This window comes from Drosophila biarmipes, chromosome 3R (genome assembly GCF_025231255.1).
Source record: "Drosophila biarmipes strain raj3 chromosome 3R, RU_DBia_V1.1, whole genome shotgun sequence".
Classification (NCBI taxonomy): Eukaryota; Metazoa; Arthropoda; class Insecta; order Diptera; family Drosophilidae; genus Drosophila; species Drosophila biarmipes.
This window is the reverse complement of record NC_066616.1, coordinates 9,775,481-9,802,622: the sequence shown is the minus strand read 5'-3', so window position 1 is coordinate 9,802,622 and position 27,142 is coordinate 9,775,481. Positions and strand designations below refer to the sequence as shown.

Genomic DNA, 27,142 nt, shown 5'->3' with positions numbered 1-27,142 from the left:
TAAAATATCTAATATTATTTTATAAATAATAATTAAATTTATATTAGTGTTTTATCAGTGCATAATATTTTAATTACATTTTTTATATCCAATAAAAATAGCAGTAAATCGCAAATCTAAAATTTAAATAAAATACTTTGTTAAACCGCCTTTAATAATTGAGTTTTTTGAAAATATTCTCACAGTGCCGATTTGCAGTTAGGGTATGTGAATGTAAGCTACTTATGAGCGTTATGCATATGTTGGCATATTATCAGGCAAATGTTTATTGACGAGCTGCAGCGGCGGCAGCATCAAAAAGTCAATTTGTAAACAAGAATGTCAACCATTAAACACACATTCCATATCATCGACATCCTCATCGTCGTCGTCATCAGAGTTGGTTGCACTTTTTGTCCCATTGAATTGGCGATGCACCCCGATCCATCCCATCCCAGCCCCGCCTCCAGGCAGCCTTCGATGTCGTTCAACTTGTCGCCCCGATTGCCTTCCAAATGCAAAAGCGCAAAATGTGCACAGCTATTGACGCGTCTAATATTTTGATGCCCCCCAAACGCCCCTTTCTGCTCGGCAGTGTGCTTGTGTGGGTCTGGGCCAGAACTAATTTGTTTGCCCGGGCTCTATAGACACAATGCAGTTTTATTGGTGAGTCGGCACTAAAAGAGTAGACTGCTGCGAATGGAATGTCGTGCCAAGTAATAAAAACTGAAGTTGGTAACGGGCAAGTGCCAACTGCCATGAATCGAAAGGAGCAATCAGTTCTTGGTGGCATACGGAATTTTATGCAACTCGTACTTAAAAGGTGGGTTTATTTGGAAAGAGTCAAAAAACATCTCTATCTTTGTAGGACTTTGGGCATTACAAGTTAATATTGACCAACTAACAACTAAAACTCCAACTTTAAATGTTTCTTTAAGGAAAAATTAAACACATACGCGCGTATGTCCAATAAAATAGTATATTCACTATTTTTTTAAATATAAAATAACAAAATCGAATTTGTAATATTAAATTTGTATACCTCTAAAAATTGGAAAAAGTTTCACTAATAAATGCTCAACAAAAGAAAACCCCAAAATATGTTTCTTTCCTCTTAAACCGATAAAACATTTATTTCTCTGTAATTTACTTTTAAAAAATTACCCGAGAGCTTTTTAAACCTTATAGCTTAGAACCTTAGGCCTTCGCAGAAGTAGATGCCCTTACAAATTTCCCAAATCCATAACTTCCTCCATTTCTTGAGTTAAGCCGACTTCCTGGCCTTGCCTAAGCTGGGTGGCTTAATAAACATTTTTAATCAGGATAGCTGCAGCCTCGCTGAGCCCCTTCTTAGAGGGGCGAATCTTTAAAAATTCAAAGAAAATGTTCATTAGTCATTCCAGATGTCCCTGGGCAACCTTTAATCCCGGCCGAAAAACCGCTTCCACTAATTAGAGGTTTAATTCAACAAAGTACTCAATGCCCCAGCGAGGCGGCAGAGTAGAGTAGAGAGTTGTGCCCTTTTGGTTTTTATGTTTATGGCCTGGACTTTCTGGGGATTTGATGGCCAGCTTGGTTTTCGTGCCCGGTTCAAGTGGCCAAGTGGGCTGGACCTAAGAGAGCATTCAGGACTCAAATGTACCGGATTATGTTTGCCGGGCTTTGGCTAGTTGGAGTAGGCCAAAGCGGAGATTTGCCACAAAGCTTTAAAGGGAGCGCAGATCAAAGACGGCTGAAGGCCTCAACTGACGCATAATTTAACCATTTTTCTTTTTGGGGGTAACGAATAAAATACTTATTCGCATACACACGCGAATGGGACCTGTGGCATAAAGGACCGCAGAGCTGAAGTGCTTCGTGCCATTTCCCCAAGGAGTGCGGCCATCATTTATGAATATGAAATTAACAACGCTGCGTATGCGTAATTTGCAATGAAAGCCAGGCCGAAAAACCAAAGCCAACCTGGCCGAAACCACACCCACAGCCAGGCCAACACCCGCACCACCAGCTGAGTGCTGGCCACGGGGTATGCAATAAATTTTCAATTTCCATCGCTGGACTTTTGCCCCAGCAACCCGCAGCGAAGCAAATCTAATTTATATGCACATCACTTATACGCACTGTTGCAATTACAATGGCAAATGCTGCAACAAACGCGTATAATGCGGGCCAGAAAATATTATCCCCCGAATATTGGGGCCGCGGCAGAATAATGCACTCCAAACTGCCTGTCTGCCCCGAAAATTCCGCTCAACGGATGTTGATTAGTATGAAATGACAAGACCGGAAATGCCGCGCATAACTCAAAAATGGCAAAAATAAAGCAGAACTGCCGGCCGCACGGAGCCCGCTTAGCCGCACATGAAGAGCCACTGCCCAGTGGTGGTGGTGATGGGGGTTAATGGGGTGCGGAGGCGCAGTGGTGGCGGGCCTTGATGGGTTGAAAGTGGGGGCGTGAGTGCAACCACTCGGCCATGTGGATATTGTGGGTTTTGTTCGCCCAACTAAGTGGACACACAAGTGCAGCCAATTGTGCCGCTTGTTTGTGTGTCTGTGTGCGTGTGGCTGGAGTGGGCTGGCAAAGGGTTAAGGGTCAGGGGTCAGCCCTCACGCTTGTCGCATTAATGAAGCATGCTCCACTCCGACTCACTCACGGCAATTTATTGCTGAATTTCAGCCGTTTCCCCTCGCAGTTCGCAGTTGTTTGACTTATTAAAAGGAAAAACTATATAGCATACTTAGCGAAGCATGCCGCAGGAAATTGGTGGAGGGAGATCCGCCGGATTTTATGGCCAAGGGATAGATGGACAGGGAAGCAACCGCGCCCAGCCAGCTGCACATAATGCCAGCAATCACATCAAGTTTTGATGGCTGCTACGTGATTATAAGGGGTTATCTATCCTGCAATGGGGACATTTCAATTTTAAAGGAAGCAACAAATGCAGGGCTTTAAGGAAAGAGCAAAACTATCTTTATTTACCGATTAAGCTTAAAGTTTATGAAAAAAAACTATAAATTGGTAACAACAATTTAATTAAATTTGTTACAATGTATATTTTTTGGAGATATTTAGGAATATATTTATTTTAAACCTGACAATTAAAAGTCTTCTAAAAACTTGTTTAAAACAATATTTTTAAATTATCATTCAAGAAATAATTAGTATTACTAGTATAAATAACAAGTATTTCGAAACAGTTATTTATGTCTACGTAATAGAATATGAAAAATTATAAAAGATTTTGAAAGGGCATAACTATTATTAACGATATTATTTCGCTTAAGAATATCATTCATTTAAAACACTCCTCTGCCATTTAATAGCACCCTTAAGATTTCAGGAACCCGTTTGAATTATTGACCACAAATCTCAATAACTCTCAGAACCCATAATCGATTTTTCATTACCGAATTTCTCGTAAATACTTAAACTTCCTGTGAACATTTCTCGGCAATTAACCGACTACCAAGAAATTCTCCCCCAAGCGGACTCAATTGTGTAGAAATTGTGCCGAATTCAAACCGAGACCCAGAAAAGCCTGACAAATGATTCGAGCATTCGGGGAAGCAACCCCTTGACGGCTGCTCGAAACCGAAATGGTTTTCAAATTAGCAAGCGCTTAGGCAAACTGCCAAAAGCCAAGCACAACATTTAAATGCGACTGCAATGGAGCACGGCAAGGGGGCGCCAACAAATGAGCTTTGTGTCAAAGTCCAGATTAGCATACAATTTAGAGCATTTCAATCAAACATAAATCACAACGAGCCACTCGAACTGGACCGGCAGACCTGTATACCTGCAGACCTCCGCCGTTTCCATTTCCGCTTCCCGTTCCCTCAAAAAGGTACAAAATTGTGCGTAGTAAATCAATGCGGGGCTGAGATAGACGCCGGGCAGACAGAGACAGGTGGATAGGAGCCAAAGGAGCAACAGTATAAAAAATCTATTTTTCAAAATGCAATCCGTAGAAATCTGAAACCGGATATCGAGGGGGGGTGCTTGGAACGGAAATGTATGTGCTTCTATTTAGCATTGAGTTAGAAGTTGCGAGGAAGCGGAATTGAGCGCACGAACGAGCAAAAATTAAGTATACGCCGCCGTGCACTCAAGCAGCTCATGCGTGTGTTTTTGTATTGGTATCTGTATCTGTGTGTTCCCACGAGTGTGTGCGTGTGGGTGAGCAGCACAATTAAATTGGATTTATGGCGCGCAATATTGCAAAATGAAGTTAATGCGCATACAAATACAATCGAGCCGAAAGAAAAATGATTCCCGAACTTCTCCTTGCTCGAGCGCCGGGCGGAAATCGTACCTTGTTTGTCATGTCATCAATAATCGAGGAGCAGTCGAAGGAAGGGGCGGGGTGGAGAGCCGGCGCAAGTAAATTGAATGAGCATATTAAAAAAGGGAAAGTATTGCGAGGAAGTGCCAAGGAAATGAAACTCGGGAGCGCTCATGTAGGGCCAAAATCGAGCGGGAAATCGCCGAGCAGCGGGCACCAATGAAATATGTACGAGTTGGCTGGCCATGTGGATTTATGTTTGCGCCGCGTTGGCGAGTCTGAAAAATTTATTAGCCATCCAGCCCGGTCATAGTTGCCCGGGTTAATGTTAGTTTATGCAATAGTTTGACACATTTGACAGGGAAGCGCCACTAATTGATTGATGACAAATGGCCGAGCGGACAAAAAGTTCTTCAGCTTCCGGCAGTTGTGGAATCATTTATCTTCGCATTGAAAGCTGAAATTGGGTTTGTTATCTATACGGAGGAGCGGTAATTTTAGGGGTCTTGTAGGAATTTTGGAGTGGGTTTTCTAAAATTATTAATCTGGGTTTTAAAGTGTAAAGTTTTCTAAAAACATTAATTGTAAAGTAAAAATCATATTTTGATACAACTATACCATTTATTAATCATATGATTTGATTCATATATTCAATATATCATATCATGCACCTACTATTACGACTTCTTTATATTGTTCTTCATGTTTTTTTTAAACATTATTATATTTTTAGGAAAATAAAAATGAAAGGAAAAGGAACCCTTAGAATGGAAAATCCACAGAATGGAAGAATGGAAGAGAGAAAGAATTTTTATTAGAAGGATTACTTAAACTGTAAATTATATTATGGAATATTTTAAAATTGAAATGCTTATAGCTGTGAAAAATAGTATTCACCGGTAAAAATGATTTCACTGATTACCAAACTGTTTACCACTGTTAAAATAACTTCCAACGTGCCTCTTTTTATCGCTAGCTCTAACTTTACCAGCAATCGGCTGGTCCTAACTTCTATGTACTTTTCCCACTAGTTTTCCCGCAGAACCCTCCCTGTTTGCGACCCCTCGCCTGGGGCAAACAACTTGAGCTGAAGCCCACTGACCACTAACAGTTACACTGAATCTCCCACTCCCGGAAATCCCCCACTCCAGGGCAATAAAATAATATTGTCTTATCTAACTATGTGCGCAATGCACAACAACAAAGGGACAAATGGAAAAAAGTGCGCCAACTATTTTCGATGAGGGAATTTCCGGTGCGGCGTGGCACGGGGGCATGTATTATTCGTACACCCGCAGTTGGCAATCGTCTGTCATTTTTCGGGGGAAATCGTCAGTGCCTAGACGAAATAATAAAACCAAAGGAGGCGAATCGTAAACACAGAGGGAAAATTCACATATATAGAGGGAGGATAACCGCACACAATGTGACGGCATCGATGGGTTCGAATAATGTTTGGTTTGGTCGGGTTTGGTGTGCTCTCCGGCCCATCGAGACCCTCACTTTTTCGGGGCTCGGGATTTCGGGACAAACGGCAAACATATGCCGATGGCAGAGGGCAGAAATATGGTCACAGTCGTTGGCAGGGTTGGTTTGCAAATAGATTTTTCATCATTTTTTGTCATTTTCCGTTGCGTACACACGGCGCAAGGGTGATGAGCACTTTTTCCTCACTCTTTATGCTCTCTCTCGGGGTTTTCCCCTGTTTTTCCTGCTTTTCCTGCTGAAATTTCAATAATAACATTTGTATGAAGCTGTTTATGTCCTGGCGGCCAAGGGAACTGTTGTTCTGCGGTTGCCTGCCGTTGACAATGTGGATGACAATCATGTCACGTCACGGATAAGGTGCTTTTGCACCCTCTCTATACACTCTGGGCGGCCCATCATATATTATTTTGGCCAAGTTGGGGTGCTTAACAGGCAACTCGCGCTTGCCTTTTGTTTGCCTCCTTATTTTTATTATATTTATGCTGCTGCCGAGCCCCCTCCGCCGCACACATGTCAGCAAAAATCGTTTACGCTTCATTGTTTTTACTCAATTTTGTTGATTTTTTCCCGCTCACTTGTTCCTTCTGCCTTTTTCCGCCGCAATTTTTTTCTTTTGTCTGAGGTCGGCTCTTTTATTCTTGCTCCACATCTGCGCTTATCCGCCAAAAGTTCTCTATGCAAAGCATAAATCTGAATAAATTGAAAAGTGCCACCGGGAAAAAACTCAAATATGAAATAGCCTCACTTTGAGTGCTTAACGCTAGCTTCAAAAAGCTTAGAGCAGTTGCCCATTGCACAAAAGCCAAAAAAAAACCAAAAAACAGCAGGCAAATATATCGAAAATGATTAAGGCCGAAAAAAGGCTGACTAAGGATTTTCATCGATTGAACGGGTCCAAGTTCCCAATTCCTATTCATATATGCATGGGGCAGCTTAGTTTTAAGTCTGCCTCTAATCAAATTTTTTTGCCAAAGTTTCCCTTTTACACCAACCTAATGCGGCGGCATTCCGTGGCCCTAAAAGTTTGCAACACATTTTCCAATTCACTTTGCAAGTCCGTAAATTGGACGTTTAGCGAATGGCTTTGAAAATGTGTGCAAAAAGCATTTTCCCATGATTTATGAGGGGATGCGAAAGGTAGGACCTCAACACTTTGATTTTAATTTTATTCTGCAATAAGAACATCTGAATAATTAAAACTAGTTTGTTAAAGTGAAGTTCAAATAATAAATATTACCTAATATATTAATTTTCTAGAGACATATTAAAGTTAAAATGAATTCTTTTGAGTCACGCCGAATACCAATTTTAGGGAGTACATTTTTGTGTATTTGCAAGTTGCAAGCTTCACTGGACTGAAAGTTAAATAACATACGCAAAAACAAATAATGACTCCGAATTAAATTGTAAAATCTTTCTCCAATATATGCCGACCAAACCTGAGCCGGAAACAAATTTAAGCGAGGCAACTTAACCTAATGAGGCATTTAACTGCCTGACGGTTCAACAATGTCAGCAAACTCACATAATCCACAGGCCCGGCAACAAACACAAGACAACACAAAAACCGAGAGGAAGTTACAACAAGGACTGTAATGTGCCACTTGAGTGCCTTAAGCGAACGGCCAGGCAGCCAGCAAAAATCTCAGAACAAACATTAATTACGCAAGGATTCTCGCCCAGACACAAACTACCGTTGACTTTAATATTTATAGTCTCCTCTGGCTGGCGGCAAGAAAAATTTGCTGCTTAAATAAATAACTGACAGGGGCCGAAGCGAAAAACAACAATGGAAAAAAGACAAAATATATATGCAGAATGGAGAGTTGAGAAAAAAGTTGGAAAATTGAGCAGCGGGCTGATGGTGAAAATATGCGCCCACGCATAATTATATGAAAATTCGCAATAATTATAAATAATGCAAAGAGCGCTCAGAATGCCAGCAGAGAAACACTCGCCACTTCCGACAACGTCGCCACCTGATGGCAGCGACATCATCATCATCGTCGTGTTCATAATCGGGGAAAGCATCCTCGAGTGCCACGCCCACCATCCTACTTAACCACTACGAATTTCCGCTTCCGTTGAGGCGCAAGCGTAAAATTAAATCAGCAACAAAATATTCTATGCAAATGCGGAAAAAAGAACGCACTCTGCTCTTGCCAATCCAATGGAAATTGTGTATTTGGCTCCAGCTTTCTTTTCGCCTCTGTTATTCTCGTTTTTTACTTTCACCATTTCATCGTTATCGACCAGCAATTAGAGACCTGACAAAACACAAGTGCATAAACCTGCTCAAGTAGCTAAAAATTGGATTTCCAGATACTTCTCGTCTACGAAAATTGGTTCTTGGATAAAAGTATTGCGATTGAGTGGGTTGAAAGTGGGCTTGGAGTGCAAATTTTTGATTAAATCAATTTTAGTTCCTAGTTTTGAACGACTTTTGAAGTGCATCCAGTAATAAAAAGTTTGAAATTCAGAGAATTTAGAAGAGGGAGAATTTTTATAATCAAGATATATTATCAAAAAGACCAGTCTTAATTAGGAATTATATTTAATTTGTAAATTTGTGATTTTTAAGGTTCAAGCTGTGTTTTGTTATTACAATCTGTTATGAAATAAAATTATTCTTAATTATAAATAATATTCGGTTTGTAAATGCGTAACTAAAAAAATAACATTCATTTTCCATGACTTCTAAACAGTTTGTCAAATTACAAGGACCTCATCGTGAACGGAAATATTTATGAAAAAATACGCAATCCCCGAAAACATATATGATGAAACCCCCTGAAAATGTATTTATTTTGTAATCAAAATCTATAAATACAATCCGACCCGTCATTTGGGTTTCAATTTTAAATTCCGCCTAAATATTCCCCCAATTTATTTTCGTATAAATTATGTGTCAAACCCACGCTGATATGTGTATGTTTTCTGGTATTTTCAGCGCTCAACCCTAATTTATTTCGGGGAAAAAAATTAAAACGTGTTCCCTCATCTGTCAGGTTCAGAGTTGAATGTGAACAGAAACAAGAGCTTTGTTATTTGAAAAAACAATTGGAGTTTGGCGACCTGGTCAGCTCATCGGTCCGGATGGTTGTTATACATTATATTTGCCATCGATGGCTAAAAATGTATTTACGCACAAATACGCCAGCGACACGGGGTTAAGAGCCGAGATTGTGTGGGCTTAGAGTGCGGGACCCGCAATAAAATTCCCATAATTCCGAATATACTATACACAGATCGGGGGGTTGACCGCATTCCCAGTCCCATTGCCCGGGCCCAACTTATTCTGCACCGCTGGCTGCGTTAATGTTTACATTTTATTATGCTAAACTAAAACCAACAGTTTTATGCGATTTTTTTATTGGCTTAGTACGCTCCACGGAATCGTGGTTATCCAGTTGTTTTACGCCGCTCGCTACCTTTATGGCGGAGCTGTGGACTTTCTTTATCGTTATCGTTACATTTGTCTGTCGATTGAAATTGAAAATCTTATCATAAAAATCATGTCGTGACTGGGCGAAATGGTAATGGGGCCGCCGATTGCAGTGGAAGGATATTCTTGTATACTTGCACAATCGCAAAACGAATCTTTATTTTATTTGCCGTTTACATTGGAGATTTATTAGGGGGCTGGGCATATTTTTTGAAGTGGCCCATAACGACTTTATTGCGTGATGGCTGGGAAAAACTGTCAATAGGAGGACTTTCGCCCCGCTTTTCCCACCCATCGCGTTTAACAGCTCATCAGGCAAGAGAAGTTGGAGCAGGGAAACACACTAAAAACCTTGGCAATCAGTGGGGCATAATTTGTACAACAATTTCCGCTGCAGACCGAGTCCACAAACCGGGATTACGGTTCGGCTTCTTCTGGTGTCTGTGCTCCTGTGTTTCTGTGTGGTCAAAAGTCAAAAGTCCGTTGAACCCCAGCGAAGCGTAAATGTTTTTCCGGGTCCTCTTTTTGGTTTTTTCCACTTGCTGCTCGGTTTTTCCTTTCCAATGATTCAATAACACGTGTTAGCCGGCCCAGAAAAGAATCGAAAAAAAGCGAAACAACATCCTCGACGGCTGATTAGAACAATTTCAATTTTCACGCGGACATTCTCGTTTTTTGTGTGTTGCCTCTGGCATTTTTTTTGCAACGTCAGACCTTTGGGCACGGAGGTCATTCAATTTGATTAAGCAATATTTTCGTTTGTTTGGGATGATTTAGCAGGAAATTTATGTGCATGTGGGCGTAGAGCCCATGACAGGTCCAGCATTCCAAAGTCATGCTCGTCTCTCTTTTCTTGACATTCAGTGCGGGGGATCCTTCAGTCATCCCTTAACCCATTGTTTGGGTTTAAGGACTTAAAGAGCAGGCATAGGCCTTTGGTTCGCTTACTTTATAAAATGTTTGACTTCGATTTATTTCGCACCTATCATATTGCAAATACTCTCTAATTAACTAGATATTCATCTTAGACTTATGTTTAAATTAGGAGATTTACATACATTTTGAAAATTAAGTAGGAAATAAATGTATCTTTTAATCTGCCAAGTAGATAGACTTTTTGGTAAAATGATGTTAAAATCGTACATTATAAATCTTTGATAAGTTAAATGTATTATTATTTACTTATATATAAAATATATTTATAAGTTAAATATATAAGTTAAATATATATATAATAAATAAGAAAATAAATCCATAATTTTTTTAAAAATTAATTTAAATAAGTTATAAGATAGTAAGAATAACACGCCAGTATTTTTTAGAAAATGTTGTTGTTATTCTGAAAATACATTTGTTTTACCATTTGCATATTGCAGCCACCGCGTCTTATCCAAGTTATAAAAACCCAATAAACTCTTATTTCCAACCGCATCAAAGTTTGCGCCTGATTGTAATGCAAACTGTATTTCACCATTTGCAGTGCTCGCCGAGTGTGAACTCTCACAAAAGCTTTTCAATCTCGAATTCATTTGCTTGAAATCGAATAAGCAGACTTGCGAGAATCGCAGAAACAGAGAATCGAGAAGTGAGATACAAGATAGCAGCTACCAGATACAAGATACAATTTACGAGGCAAGGAAGGAAGCGGAAGAAACAAGCACTTCATAATGAAATGAAATCTTATCACATTTCAGCTTGATTGCTGCCAGCCCGCAATATTGTTGCCTCTGTGGAAAGGAGTTCCGAGTTCCGGAAAAGTGGAAAGTGGAGGCGTGAGACAAACTTGCAACTTTGGCAAGCTGAAAACGCAATTCAATTGCATATCCCTCGGCTGTTGCGTCTGCGAGTTGCGACTAGTTTTTGGTCTTTTATAGTTCTTATTATTATTCCTGGGGACTCACCTGTCGTGGGATTGTGTCGTCCTGCGGCGGCCAGACTAAGATTGCGTGGCAGGGTCATACAGTCTCCGCCGCCTCCGCCGCCTCCGCCGCCGCCACCAGTAGATCCACCTCCTCCGGAGGAGCCACCTCCCAGTCCTGGACCCACTGCGGTGCTGGTGAGCAGGACGTTGCCGCGACTGTCCACCAGGGCTGTGCCTCCGCCCGACAAATTCAAGGCGGCCGTGTTGCGCGCATAATTCAAAGTGGCCGCGTGATGAAGTCCGCCCGACTTGGGCAGCGTCATCATGCCGGGATTGTAGCTCACACTGCTGCCGGATACCACCACGGAGGCGCCACCGGATCCGGAAACGGCCCCGCCTCCAGCCCCGCCCCCTGATCCGGAGCCACTGCGCCCGAAGGTTTGCGTGCCGCTCATTCCCTTGATTTGCATGTGCTCCCGCTGCTGCTGCTGCTGATGTTGCTGCTGCTGTTGTTGCTGCTTGGAGCTGGTGCTGTAGGTGACGTTGCCCAGGTTGTCTGCGGTCACCTTTGACCCCTCGATACCACCGTTATTAAGGGCTCCACCACTGCCGCCACCCACCTGCTGTTGCATGCCTGTTGGGGAGTAGACAAAGGCACATTGTTACTAAACTGTGATTTTAATTTTGGAAAAGAAATTTGATATTCAATTTTGTTTTTAATAAATACATTTATATTTTATTCTATTTAACATCGATAAAGGTATGACATTTTTCAAGGCTTTTCACAATAATTAAATATTAGTTAAAAAAATGTACATTTAATAAATTGAAATAAATATAACTGATTATTTTATTACCAAATGATTTATGTGTAGCTTTCTTCCGTTTTTAGATGTTTTCAATTTAGAGATATTGAACTAAACATTTTTGAATATTTTTTGAAATCTCTTAAAAACATATTTATTACTTTTACATATTATTACATATTCTTACTTTTATATATCTTTAATTATGTTTACAAGTAATTTTGAAACCATGATTACTTCTGGAACCCAAACCTTATATTCGAAATTAAAACAGTTATAGTTTATAGTCTCATTCATTTTAAAAGCTTTTTTTTAAATTTCTAAGTTTGAATTCTGACGTTCTTCTCCATCTCAATAACTAACCTACGCATTAATATAAATAAAAAAATAATTGGTACTGCAACTTAAATCAAGAATTGCAAATTGGAGCGGTGAAAGTCCCTGGCCTTCCAGGGTAGCTTTCTCAGCCCCACACCCACCTGTATTCGAGCAGATGTGCGGTGGCGGTGGCTTCACATCGTTGGCCGCTGCCGCTGCAGCGGCTGCTGCGGCCTGGAGCAGCATGGCCGCCTGGCCGGCCTGGTCCTGATGGCTCTCCACGTCCACGATGACGTTGGCCGAGCTCTGCGAGTGACCCATGTGGTAGTGGGCGTGCTTGATGGGCTCCGGCGGGTAGGGCACCTGCTGGTGCAGGCTGCGCTGCTGGTACTGCTTCTGCAGCGTCTTCACCTCCAGCCGCGTCTTGTCCCGCTGGTAGTAGACGCCGGCGAAGATCAGCACGTTGAGTATCAGCAGGCTGCAGCCAATGGCAATGGTTACACTCAGGGCTGTCGAATAGGCCGCATAGCCGGCCGCCTCGAATCCGGAGGCCAAGGTGTCCGAAGAGGCGTTGGCCAAGGTGGTGGGTGCAAAGACGCCTCCTCCTCCTCCTCCGCCTCCCGAGTAGTTCCCTCCAATGGGTATACACGTCGTATACATATTATTCGGCTCCACGGTGGTCACTGCAAAAGGGCAAAGGAACGGAAATGCATATTAATCTCCCTGGACAGTAGTTCATTTCTCCTCTCGCCGGGGGTCCACAGGTCGTATGAGTAATGCCCTCTGGCTGGGTGGAAATTATTCATAAGGCGAGGGGTTCGGCAGATTGGGGCAGAAGATTGTGTTTCCTCTCGTGTCTTTTGACGTAGTTTAATGTGGAGTCTCGTTTCTCAAGGCAATTTGCAGCTTGTTCAATATTGCTTTTTAATTAAATACGGCCTAATTCGCTTAGCACCTAACAAAAAGCCACTTTAGCCTGCAGCTCAATTTGTGAATCCTGTAAATACCTGCGTTTTAATTGGTTTCTAGGTAGTTTTAACTGTGGAAAGCATGTCCACAAAAGGGTTTTCAATGAATGTGGAATAAAATTATTTTCCCAATAGCAGAGAACAACAGTTGTCAAATAGTTGATTGCGCAAATATTAACAAATTAGGTTCAAATTAATTTATTTTAGTTCTAGCAATAATTCGATTTTAATAACCACAATAGTATCCCCGCAGCGATGTTTATTAAATCTATTTATTGTTTTGCATGCACTTGAGTAAGCAAGATATTATTCATTAAAATGCTTTTTTATTAAATTAATTTTTAATCAGCCCCGCAGTTTTGCTTTGTTTTGTCGTCAATAATAGCCCATTATATAATGGGAGGGTTCTGATATCAGTTTTCCCATCAAGTATCTTAAATATTTTTCTGCTAAACATAGTTTTATAATTTTGATCAAGTCAAACCCCAATTGTTTTTCAATGTTTGGCCAAGTAATATACACAGAACGCCTCCGGATTAGCCGGCTGAGGGTCTATTGTGCCACAATTCCTCGCAGGCGATGGCTCCTTTGTGCGATTTGTCCAGAATACAGAATTATTTCCATTTCCCATGAGGGGGCGCTGGAATATTTCGCGCTCCACTTGGCCGCCATTGTGTTTGCCAAGGTATTTGAAAGCGACTGAAGGAGTTGGAAGCGCAAATGTCTGTGAAAACAAATGGGTTTCTCGCTGGCTTTGAAGCCCTGGCCGTGCCGGGCTCCCCTTGAAAATGTATTTGTCATTGTGCTGTAAGTGTGCTGTAAGTGTGCCGGCATTGTCCTGGCAGTCCCCTCAAGTGCTTCCTACACTTGGCATTGTCTTGTTGCTGTATCAAGTGTGGGTAAATGAATGAATGGCAGCCGTGTGTGTCTGTCTGTGCGCTCCTAGCTGTTTGTCTGCAAAGTTTCGCCTTTCAATTTTCTGCATATCAAACAATTTCGCCAAAGTTCTGCGTCTTCGTTGCTCACAAGATTAAAGACTTGTGCACGTATTTGCATAAATATTTCCCAAATATATCTCTTGTAATAATCGGCCATGGCGTGGCGAAAGTGGGTGTCAATAATCGTGTGAAGATTTGCAGCTGCTATTCAGCCACTTGCCGCTTTGTCTGAGAGGTTTTTCAATTTGCATTCAAGTGTGGCATTTAATTTACTCAAGATTGTTTGGTCGGAAAAGCATCAGGTGAGCCCTCAGCTCTTTCTCCTTCACCTCCACACCAAGTTTCTTTATTTTTTGTGGGCCTGCTGGGGAATCCAATTTGGAATTAGCCCCTGTCTATACATAATAATTTCTCACCAACTTTATCCATCAATCATGATGGCGAAGACGCCTGCTCTCAGCCTCAAAACCTCTCAACCTGTCACTTGAGTTCACTCAGGAAAATGCTTAGGACCCTTTTTCCCTCCCCCGTTGTGAGGGGGGAAAGCCAGGACCAACCCTTTTGCTAAATTGCATAACCAGATAAATTGTGATCTCCCCTCTATAAAGGGAGATTCGACCCTGGCCACTAAGCTCTTTATCATTCCGCCCCATTTTGCATTTAATTTTGCAAGTACAAATACTTTTCAGTTGGTCTGCAGCATTCGGAATTCTCCCCACTTTCATCTTATTTTTAATTCCTTTTTATTTTTATTTTCATACCCATTTTCATTTCGCATTTTCCAAGGGCCGCATGCGTTCAAGGACCCCAGATAATTATGTTACGAGGACACATGGCCCCAGCTTGAGGCAGACAGATAACCAAGAAGCCAGGAGAGGGCCAAAAGCAATGCTTAATGTGGCTTTAATTAGTGAAATCGCAAAAAAAGAGGGAAAAATAATAAGAACGTAGCAAGGGAAGAAGGAGGGCCAACCCCTAGCCATAAAATCAAGTCGAAAGCCCGGCTTTTTGTGCCTCGAAAGCGAAAAATATTTGAGGCCGAAATGTCCTTGCATAAATTAGATATTAGCCGGGCCAAAAGGCATCAGCTGAGGCTGCCATCCTGCGCAAGGACACTCTGGCATTTATTAAGTGAACCATTTCAATTTTCACTGATAGTTTGACATTTCCCAGCTTAATCAGCCCGGCTACCCGGCAAGAAAAACGAATCGCAGGAATTATGCAAATGATCGGAGGGCCAAATGGCGAATGGCGTGGGATTTTCGCAGTAGGCTTTCGGCTAAGTCTGGTTCCACATGTTGCTTTATCTCCATCTCTTTGCCAAATAACTCAGGTGAGCCCCGCCAGCTCCAGCCAGGTTTTCCTTTCTATTTCCATTTTTCCTGGAATCCAGGTCAGGCAAAGTAGCACAGAGTTCAGCTAGAGAGTGTGTGTGTTTCAAAGGATGTGGTTTGTTTGTTTGTTTTTCTCGTTTTTGTTCTGGAAAACTGGTAAGCAAAGCTTAGGCAAGACGTAGGCAACTTGATGATGGGATAAACAGCATTGAAAACCTACTCAGCCGGATTGGAAACGCGTTAGGAAGAATTGCTGGTCTAAGATTTGCGAATCTCTTAAAGCAGCCGTAATTATCGAGGGGTATGGCTTTTTAGCCATACTTAAACCAGGCAAAGCTTCGATTTGAATAAGCTTAAGACAGACAAGAAAACAGCTGAGACCTGTTCGATCGTTGTAAGGAATTAAAGAGACTAAAAAGAAAGAGGAAATATAATTCTAAATTTTGCCAAAAACCTATATGAATTTGAAAAGAAAATTCAAAAAATGCAATTCCAATAGGTATTTTAAATTTGCATTATTTCAATTCAATTTAATTTATTGGACAGTTAAAAAAAATAATACTTTATTTTGTTCACGAAAAAAAAACTTTTCTTGAAGACTTAACATTAGTTAGTCATTTCCAAATGCACCCTATATCTAACAGAACATCGGCTCCTCTGGCAAAAAAAACTTGATGATACCGTCAGAAGAGTCAAGAAAAAAACAATAAGCATGGAAAGCTGAAATTTCCAAGTACTTCAACACTTTGCCAACCCGACTAAAACTTCTTGCGAAAAACTTCTTATCCATACGGTTCTGCCTTGGCTCTTTTTTAGTTTTGCACGTCTTTCGATTTGTATTTTGTTGCGGCTGCTTTGTTTACGGCAGAAAGTCTCGTTTGGCTTGTGGATTTTTTGGCTTTTAGCTGCATACCTCCGACTCCTCGTTCTGGCCAAGTTGTATAACCGAATGGCTGACTGGCTGAGGTGTTGACGCCAGCGATGACAGGGGAAAGCGGGGAAAATCGGGGATGCCTGGAGAAAGGCAAGACAAGGCGGCACAGTTGGCAAAGTCAACGCTTAAATGAAAAGCATGTCAAAGTATGTCGAGTCCATATGACACTGTGACTCCGTCGCTGCCTCGCAGCGAGTCTGGGGTTTTCCGTTGGCTCTCCAATCTCCTGTGATTTTCCCGCATTTCCCACCCGCCACACCCCGAACACCCACCGAATTTCCCAGCTAGTGCTGGGTGTTTTTGTGGCCTGGCTGCGTCGTCGTCGCCTGTCAACCTGACAGCTGTTTGTCGCATCTCAGGCATTTTATCATCTTCTATTTTCCACTTTTTGCCCACTCCAGTTCGCCTTTATCTACCTCCTCGGATTGGTCCGGGTTCGGTACCATCTCCATCTGCATTTTTTTGTTTTCAGCTTTGGCCGGCTTGCAAGTTTGTTTGATGGCCGGATTTAGTTTTGCAGCATTTCTGTGTCTGCACTAATTGAAATGAACATTTGTTGTCTGTGGTCCAACACGCTCTCTCATCAGCATTCTACATTAGCCTGCACAGGTCGCCCTCTGACCTCCGGCCCCCAGGCCAGCTTGTTTGTTTGGGTCACAGATTAGTTGTTTGTCTGCAAAGCCGAAGAGTGGAGATTAAATCTATGCGCAGCTTGTTGCCACCTAGATTTAAAGTGCAACGGAGATATAGACTAGCTTTATTAGTGTTAACCACATTTTTTCTTTATATTATTAGTGAATTTCAGTTTAATTTAACTATTTTATATATTATTTATTATATTAAAAAAAGGAACTGATTCATATTTTAAAACATCAACTTTTTTAATTACATTTTTTAATCCAAAAGTAATATCCAAATTTATAGTTTATGCTTTGAAAGAATAAGCTTTTATCGTTCGATAACTCCCATGTTAAAAGTTAAAATTTAATTGCAATCCGGTAAATTCACTTTTTTGGTTTTAAAAATACACAAAATCAATTGAAATTATAGCTTAATTTTAAAATAATAATTTATTAACAAATAATTTATTAGAACAGAAGCCATCCACTGCCTTCGAAATAAAAGTTAAATTACTTTTCGACAGATTTTCTAAGCCAACCAATTTATTTGAAAGTGAAATACGAACAATTTGAATCATCCATTAAATCTACGGAATAAAAGCGCTGTGCCTCGACCAGGCAAAGTCAACATTTCAATAATTTTTAATTTACCCGACTTCGCCAAGCGAAAGCGTGCTCCACTGCCACGCCCACTTCCACTCTCATGCCCCACCCACGCCCAGGCCCTCCACCACGCCCCCACCACTCCCATCGCCCCCATAATGCATTTTGCATTGGCCAACTTGCAAAAAGCGGGATATTAGAATGGGGTTGGGGCACTTAGTAGTTTGGCTGGGGGAAAGTAGAAAGTTTGCCTGAAATTGACTGTCTTAGTTTTGACTTTGAGATAAGCCACTGTCGGTGGAACTAAGTCGAAGCAGTTGCTGTGATGGTTTTGAAACAAGGCCACGCCCACCAGGCACTGGAACTAGTCGCCCCGCCCCCTTTAGAAGCCCTTAGCTTGCATATAAGCATTTGATGTTTGAGTTGGATTTCCCTCTCGCATTTTAGCCGAAGAAAGCAGCTGCAGTCTGTGCCCCAGCTGCGGGGACAGTTTATTAAAAATGGCAAAAACATAAAGAAAGCGGAAAGGGGAAAAAGCAAGCAGCAAAGTTTGCTGTTAATTTAGAGTAAGTGTTGAAAAAGTTTCCGCCAACGAGTTTTACATAAACTGGTTTAATGACTTCCCCATCTGGGCAAAGGAGGAGGATGTGGACGGGGCAAGTGCATTAAAATTATGCGCTATTTACATTTGTGGCATCTTAGACACAAGACCCCCCTTTCAACCCGAGGACCCCTTCCTCTCCTCGCAGCCCCGACTGGAATGTAAACGAGATATTTATGCCAGAGACAGACAGGCGGGCAGGGAAATGAGGGCAAGGGATGTTTGAAAAAGGTTACACACACTTAATGCTTATAGAGATTACAGTTGAGTGCATTTCCAAAAGTCAGCACTCGACACAATATAAATTCAAAAGCCAAACCTTAGTGTCCCGGGGCCGGACGCAATTTCAATAACCAGGCCCCAGTTGGAGGTCCAAGTTCGGGGCTGTGTCGAAATGGAAATGTCATGCCAGGGACAGGACGGGTTGAGATGTGGCTGGGTACCCCCGAGCCCCATCCCCTCCAGCGCCTCACAAAAATGCCAACTTTGCAATTTAACTTGCTGCGAGACCACAAAGTGAAGCAAACACTGACTAGGCCGAGGCCAGCGTCAAGAGTAAACAGGAATCTTTGCTGCCGAAAGTGTTGATTTTCAACTCACTCCCCAACAAACAAACCTTTCGGTTCAAAAAAGAAACGAAAAATGGAAGAGCATAGGAGCCAAATAAATAGAACGAGTTTTCTCCTTTGAATCTCGTTTTATTTGAGAGGGACCCCACATGGTGGCTATGTGGAATATATTTCACTGCCGTCGAGTTATTAAACAAATGCGCACATGTGCGTACGAATTTGTGGCCGAATCTTAAATGTTTGGCTATGGATCTGGAATGGTCTGATTATCCATGTTCATACGTGGCGTATGAGTGATATTTGTAAAGCAAACCGAATGGCTGGGCCAAAATAACTGGGGCAGCTGGGATTTGATGTGCGTAAATGTAGCGGGTTTGTTCTAAAAACTTTGAAAACTATTTCCCTTGAATTGGATTGAATTGACAAGTAGGACACCATCTGCGTTTTAATATTTACTATACTTACAAAAATATTTGCTTAATGCAACTTTTATGAATTCGACTTTAACATTTTGGTTGTTCCTATGCTTATGGGAGTGTAATAAAAATCACAAGGTTAAGTACCTAGATATATGCAACAATATATTTGAGCTAAAAACTAGAATTTACTGCATACTTTTAGACACCTTGAAAAGTTTTTTTAAAGTCCCCGGGTCCCCGATTTTAAGTTGGCATAGGTTTTAAAAATAAATCGAACAAGTTAGTCTAAATTAAAGGAAGTGTGATGTATGGCTGAAGTAGCTTAATATCTTCATTTTCAAATTATGCATCATCTTTTAAAGGTGCCTCACATTTAGTTACTTTAAAAAACCTTTAAAATGAACCAAAACGCGAGAGTAACAAACCGTTGAAGCATAAATCGGCAGGAGTTTTCACCCCTATTCCAATTTGTCAGACTTACGCAGAATCTGCAATTAAATAAGCCAGGCCCAAAGGCAAGTCAAGTGTCCTTTTGGCTTGGCCTTTGTCAAGCGTATTAAACGACAACTGCAGAGACCGTGCAAAGGGCCAAAAGGGACGAAACCGACGAAATACAATCTACAAAGGCGATAGGCGTTATTCCTTTGGGCTCGGTTTGCCTGCCTTATTTGTTGGTTTTAGGTATTTAAGTGACAGTGACAAGCCGCAGCGAGCGTATGACTTTGCCTGTCAGTCTGTCTGTGTTTGTTTTGGATGGTGATACAAAGAGTAAGGGGGGTTCACAGGGGTCAAAGGCTACTTACCGCCCAAAATGCCGTTCAAATAGGCTGAGGCATTCAGTCCCCGGCCCTTCTTCATCATCAATTGCTCATCGATGAGCAGGAGACGCGACGAGGATGACGACGAGGATGAGGAGCCGGTGGCTCCCACTCCTGCGGACGATATGCCAAACGGATCTGGTTTAACGGGTCCCTCGTACAGGTCCATATCATCGTGATTGCGGAACAGATTGTGCCGGGCTATCACATCCTCCATCCCGGCGCGATGTAGCTCCGGTATGAGGCGCAGCCAAATCGAGAGTTGATGGGCCCGAAAGTGATTCTTAATGCGCGGCTTCATTCCTGGAATTTAAAGAGTAGGTTTGTGAGTTTTTGGGCTGCTTCGGGCCTGTGTTTCCCGGAAGACAAAAGGACGGGGACGAGCCAGTTGTGTAAACATCTTCATTTTCATTTCCATGTGACAGATACCAAAACACACACTCATCCGCACACGGAACATGCATGCAAATAGCTCTAATGCTAAACTATTCCATTTGGCCGTTGCCCCTCTGCTTTTGGGCCACTTTCGAGTCATTTGCATGCCAAAAAGGTGAGCGACAGACACTTGGCTCAATTGAGGCCAGACCTCCGAGGTTCTCCGTTCTCAGCTCCCTGTTTTGGGAACTCCACCCTCATTTCCCCAGACATGATGTCTTGTTTACTTTGGCGGGGTGAAAGCGACATAACTGTTTAATTTTTGATGCCCCCAGCTAGGGCTTTCAAGAGCCTTTCTCTTGCACTACCAGGAAATCCCTTTAAGCTCAGCATATGATTATGAATTTAAAGGATATAAACTTTTAGAAATCTCTAGAAAGGAAACATATTTAAATATATTTTATTTGAAAGAAAATATAAATTAAAATTTGTTCTGTACTGTGAGAAAAAACTAGGGAACAATTCTCGTGAAATTGCTGAGGATCTTTATAAATTTAATTATTATAAAATTATTTTAAATTTGTTTCATTTCCATTCAATTTTCCTTAGTGTATCCAAATATAGCCGACTTCTTTTGGCAAGCAGAGCCACTAGAAAGCGGAGTCTCGTAGCCTACTTCTTTCGAAGGTGTACAAGTGAAAGTATAGCTCTCCCCCATATCTGCACGTATTTATAAATATCTGAAAGGTACCAAGAACGACTCTCAAATGTTCAGAAGGCTTTCATGCACCTTTGAACTCCTATTCCCCAGCCACGGAGGGCATTCACAAGAAAATATGATTGCCGGGACCGAAGGACCTTTCCACCTGCAATCGTCAATCGCAAGTGCAAATCCGAAATCCAAATAAAATTGCATGCATAATTTACGCAACAGATATTTCATACAAGCCAGCTTTCACATAAGATATGCTTATAGTTCGATCTCCACATAAGTTATATATATAGTTGGCGCATCTGTGTGACAGCTGCCTTTGCGGGCCGGAGATCCTTTGTGCCAGCTCCCCCCAACAAACATTATTTGATTTCGATTTCAGTTTCCTGGCGTTCCGAATGAATGCCGTGTCCGCCACTCCTCGGTGGAATCCTTTCAACTTGCTTATGTAAAGTGCAGGCGGCGCGTTGAAGGGTGTTCTGGCTATATATCGTATAGAATATCAGCTGTCGCTGTGTGTCGTTTCAATTAAAGTCAGGGGGAAAACGAAAATAAAGCGTGAAGAAGGCGAGCGTTCTGCATGCGAGCAGACGTATCTTTTCATACGTATCGTCCTTCAATGCTCACATGTGCGTAAAGTGCGTGTCGACAGGTCTCAACTCCCCTTTTTGTCCCTCCCAGCCCACTAAAAATATAAAAAAGCCATTCTCGTGCGCACAATGTAAGGCAAATCCATTGCCATAACCTGTGCGTAATTTTCATAAAGCGTTAAGCGCCCGTATCTGTCGCTATCTTCGCCGAGCGGTGTGTGTGGGCGATGTCAGATTGTTTGTGTGTCAGGGGGTATATTGATTTAGAAGCAGTTCAAGGAGGCGATTTTATAATTTATTGATATTTTAAATTGAGTGAAGAAGTAGTTTAGTTCATCCAGAAATATGTGTTTATGTTATTAGCCATGGCCATGAGTTCTTTATTAACTCCTCAATAAGAAAATATATGATTCCTTTATAAATGAATTTAAAACGGATATGTTGTATTCCTTATTTTATATTATTATGAAAATTATGTAGTATTAGCATTCTATATTATCTCTCAGTTTACCATACAAGAAATACGGTAGTCTGTGGATAAAATGAATTATAAAAGAGTTTACTTAAATTTGTTTCACAAATTATTAAGTGTCAGTAAAAATCAGAATATCAAATTAAACTATTTTATGTTAATAATTCCCCAATGTTGTAGGGTATTTGAAAAGCGCTACATTATGCAAGTACTACATCTTCTTCTTTTGTATGCTTCACCATGTACCTGACGCGTTCGCACACAAAGGGTGTGAAAAATTTGAAATTAATAACATTTTCGTACATTTGACATGAGGCAGCGGTGCCATTTTAACGCACACATAAAGCTTTATGTGCCCGGCACACCTCAGGATCTGGATCCCCGGGTCCCCCAAGAGTTCATCACCTTTCAACCCCCGCTTACGTAAGGTAATGTTTCGACAATCTCTGGGCGTTTTGATTGCCCTTCATCTACCGGGTGGTTCCTCCTTGAATATACCGACAGTCGCCGTTGTTAGGGGTTTTTTCCACTCACATTTCGCTGAAGTACTTGTGTGTTAACTCCCTCGTTTTCCACACCTCCCCGCGATGAAACCGCCCCACCAATTTGTTGTTGTTAGCAAGCAAAACATGTTCAGGCACTGCCTTCTTTAAAATTCAAATTAAATTTGATTCTCCTTTTTTTGTTCAGCTGGCTGTGTGTGCTTAGGTTTTGCCCCCTTTTTCCCCCATATTTGAGCTCTTATTTGGCATGAATTCCATGAATTCATTTTTACTGCATGCCAAAGTAGCCATACAACATTTTGCCAACGCTTTGGGGGAGGCGAATTATAAGAAATGGTTTTGTAGCCGAAGCCACTTGCATATTAACAAGCAACTCGAATTCCATTTCAAAATATCGCCTTATTGAAAAGCAGAATTGCGAGTAAAGTTTCTCAAAGGTATTAAACTTTTAAATAGTTTTCTACCACTTTCATTGCGAAAACAACAAGCAAACAAGCAACCATTTCGTTAGAAGCTTACGAAAAGATTTCCGTTTGAGCCATTCCCACAAAAATAAGGAAAATGCACACGAAGTGGGAGGTGGGCGGTAAGGGGAATTTTCTTCTGACTCACCTATTTCCAAATACTTTTGGTGCAGCGGATCATAATTTTCCCAGGTGATGCTGCGGAAGCGGTTGCGCTCCTTTGAAACCGGCAGCGACGAGTCCTGGCGATGATGTTCGTTAGGATTGCTGGAAACGGAAAGGAAGTGAGAATACACTATAAAAATATCCATTCGAGATAATAGTAACAAGACTTAATATAGAACTGCCTAAAAGGCTTTTTTTTCAGGCTCAAAACAATAAATTCATTCCGAAAGACTACTTCATTTTTGTGTTGCATACTTTTAAATACCTTTATTGATTTAAAAGAGTTTTTATATTTATCACAATCTAATTTTCCCAGTGCAGCTTTAAGTTTGACCTCTTAAAGAAGCATTTTCAAGGAAACACATGTTCTTGATTTTTTTCCTACACTTTTCCCTCAGTTCATAAGTTGGTAAGACGTTTAAGTGGGGCTTAAAAGGGCCGAACGGACAGCAGGTGTCCTAAGACCGCTCAGAGACACTTTTGGCGCCCAAAGCTGCCCATCTACTTACCCGGTGCGTGCAAAGTTGGTCCAGAAAATCATCACCGCCTCCGAAAGAGCCGTCTCCGATTTGGTGTAGTTCTGCGGGAAGTGACTGAAGCCATCGACCAGCGGGGCTCCGAAAATGTAGGGCAAGTCCTCGCCGTGCACCGTGCCCATCCTCTGGGGATAGTCACCGTCCTTCGTCTGGTAATCGAACACATAGAAGTAGCACCGTCCGGAGGGCAGAGTGGAGCCCGCCGAGGTCGAGGCAGCTGCATTTGCACCCGCTGAGCCCGCTGGCGAGGATGAGCTTACGGGGGGCGGCGAGTTGGCGGCCAGGATGTCGCCCGCCCGGACAATCGGAGCCACAAACTGGGCATCGGACAGGGCGGCCACCGCCGTGTCCCGTGTATTGATCGGGTGCTGCGAGGTGCGATCCCAATCCGTGTACTCGTTGACGATCTGGGGGGCACAGGGATTTCCATTTTAGATTTAAAGTGCAAATAAAGCCGGTGCACTCAAAGAATATACTTAAATTTTTACTTTTTTGAACCAGTACTTTTATAATAAAAAAATATTTTTAAGAACCAATATATTTTTAACGTTGTTAGACATCTGAATATAGTTACAACATAGGTTTATGTTATCATTTAGATTTCGTTCGTAACATTGTACTCCAGATTAGATTGAGTTAATATAGTAATATACTTCAAAAAAACATATTTTTTATATTATTCAAAAGTGTTTAAGTAGTTAGTTTTAATAGTTAAACCTCGTACATTTTTCGAGCAATCCCCTTTTCATATGTTGGTCCCAAAACAATTTTTAAATTAAATTAAATTAAATTTAAAGTTTTATTGAGTTTATATATGCGTTACTAAGCTGTTTTATTTTTTTCCCTACATGTACCAAATTTCAAAATGCAACAGCGGGTTTTCTTGATTTCTTTTGGGAAGTGTAGGGGAATTTTAGATTTGCATTGGCTGCATGTGTGCCAAGTCAAATCCTGGCTGGATTACAAGCGGATTGCGACTGTTTGCTGTCCTTGTTTGCGGTGGCCATTCCCCATTCTGCATTCACCATTCGGCACTCTCCGTTCGCCGCCGCAAAACGAGCAGGAGGAAAACTTGTTACCACCACCATGATTATTTCTACCCAGCATGTGTGCGAAAAATAAACGACCGCAAAATGCATCTGTAAAATCGATGTCATGCATAATTTAGGGACCCTATCATAAAGAAGGAAACAAAAGGGAAAAAATCACAAAAAAACAACCAAAGTGGAACAGAAACCGATTCTAACAATTGTGTGTGGAATACATTTACATGGTCATTCGACTTTGCATTTATTATTTTTGGTTTCCCCATTGATTTTGTTTTCAAAAAGTTTTTACTTTCATTTTGAAGTTTTTTACTTTTTATGTGATTAAAAGTACATATTTGATTAGTCATGATTAGCTGGTGGTTTCGATTGAGGTCTTGTGGACCAGTCAGGCCTGAACTGTGACCTATATAGATTGAGCTTTATGAAGTATAAAGAGTGGGCTTGCGCTGCGGTAATGCAAAAGTATAATGAAGTAAAATAAATACGGACTTAAGCGCTATAATCGTGATATATGCCCCGGCAATTTACGACTTCTTGATAAATGTGTATGTGCAAGTAAATGTATACAGATACAGATATATGTGCACCCATTCACGGTGCGTGTGTGTTAATGCTGCGAATGGTGACCAAGGATTCAGATACGTATGCGGATACAGATACAGATACAGCTGCGGACTCAGATTCAGATTCAGATTCAGATTCAGTTCCAGTTTCAGACGTCGACTGGTGACGCTTGTCGCTGGATGCTTTCTCTGCTTTCTCTGCTTTCTCCGCTGCTGTTTGCTGTGATTTGGGTTAAGTGCTGCTTGTGCGCTTTTAAGTAGGTACATGTGTGTCTGTATATAAGCTCGGTGCGGATACGTCTGCGTGCTTGTGTGGGTGTGTGTGCCGCTGTGTGAGTGTGCCTATGTCCTTGCACACATTTGCCAAATAAAGCGTGTTAATGTTTTGGCAGCAATGGCGTGTTAACTGCCTTCCATTTCGCTCGCTTGCACAGAACAAAAGTAAAAACAAAAAGCCAGTAAGAGAGCATAAAATAAATATATACAACAGCCAAGCAGCAGCAACAGCCGAATGTAAAAAAATGCTTAAAAGTTGCAAATCCCTGAAACATGGGGCAGACATTCATACAGTCTGCATGTGCATGTGTATCTGTTTCGAGTGGCAAACGTTACCCATACGCAACGTGAAATTATAATTACACTCGCACACACTTAAACAGAGCACCAACATTTTAATTGACTTTTTTCAGCTGTGTTTGCTTTCAGCCAATTACCCTAGAGAAAATATGAACTTTTCTACTTTCCCCACGCCCTAAATGGGGGTTTAATCATTTTAATGGATTAGAATCAAGGGACACTTAGTGAGGGATTGCAAGAAGTCAGGTCAAAGCCTAATTTGATGTTAGAAGGTAAAACAACATATATAGATTTTTATCAATTAATAAAAAGAGTAATGATAGTGTTTGCCTAATATATCCCCGGTTTTATAAATTTGTAGTCTGGTAATTTCTCATATTTTTTCAAATTGTAAAAAATTCTTTAAGATTACATTTGCATAAGTCTAGCCAGTGCCCAAAGGAAAAATGGATGATTCACTGGCGCGAAACATACTTCTTTCATCCGCCGACTGTCTATAAAGTTCGCAAGCGGAAACTTTTCAAGTTAAAAGTAAAACTCCCAGATAAAGGCAATAATTAAGCTTAAACTGATGGCAGACTGCTAGACCACATAAAGTCATTAGGGGCGGGGAAGAGATAAGTCAGATGGACGAGATTTATGGCCACCATCGCAGACGCTCCTCACCCAACAAAAATATAAAAATAAATGCGTAAGGAAATAAGAGCACTCACCGTATAGAATATCTCGTTGAGGTGATAATTGTAGGCATTGCGAACGTAGGTGCGGATAATTTTATCGCGTCTCTCGCCCTCGAAACCGTTCTGTATGTCGTGGGCACTGAAGCGCCAAATCGATTCGCCCGTAACGACGCCAAACAGGACGTCATAGTGACCGCCCATGCTGGCCGCTCCCGCACCGCCGCCTCCGAAGTATCCTCCACCGCCGAATGCCGAACCGGAGCCACCGACTCCGCCGCCACCGGCCCCGCCTCCTGGACCGCCACCACCTCCGCCGCCTCCGCCGGCGGACGACTGGAAGCCGGAGTCCGCTGACGAGCGCCTCGAGTTGCGCGCCATTAAATCATCGATATCGAGATTGGAATGTCCGGGTCGTATGACAACGCCATCAACCTAAATTGAAATCGAGGAGGGACGAGAAGGAATCGCAAGTA

At 41.7% G+C, this 27,142-nt stretch overlaps 1 protein-coding gene across 3 annotated transcripts in view; it reads right to left on the bottom strand.

Annotated features, from left to right (window-relative positions):
- LOC108031781 (neuroligin 4-like) overlaps positions 1-27,142 on the bottom strand; it is a 46,585-nt gene that overhangs the window by 9,109 nt on the left and 10,334 nt on the right. For all 3 annotated transcript variants that reach the window (XM_044093616.2, XM_050888755.1, XM_050888754.1), the window contains exons 7-12: positions 26,703-27,101; positions 23,775-24,208; positions 23,249-23,367; positions 19,970-20,287; positions 12,342-12,863; positions 11,097-11,690 (exon numbers count right to left, since the gene is read on the bottom strand). In XM_044093616.2, the coding sequence (XP_043949551.1) occupies positions 11,097-11,690; positions 12,342-12,863; positions 19,970-20,287; positions 23,249-23,367; positions 23,775-24,208; positions 26,703-27,101 (2,386 nt within the window). The remainder of the gene's footprint in view (positions 1-11,096; positions 11,691-12,341; positions 12,864-19,969; positions 20,288-23,248; positions 23,368-23,774; positions 24,209-26,702; positions 27,102-27,142) is intronic.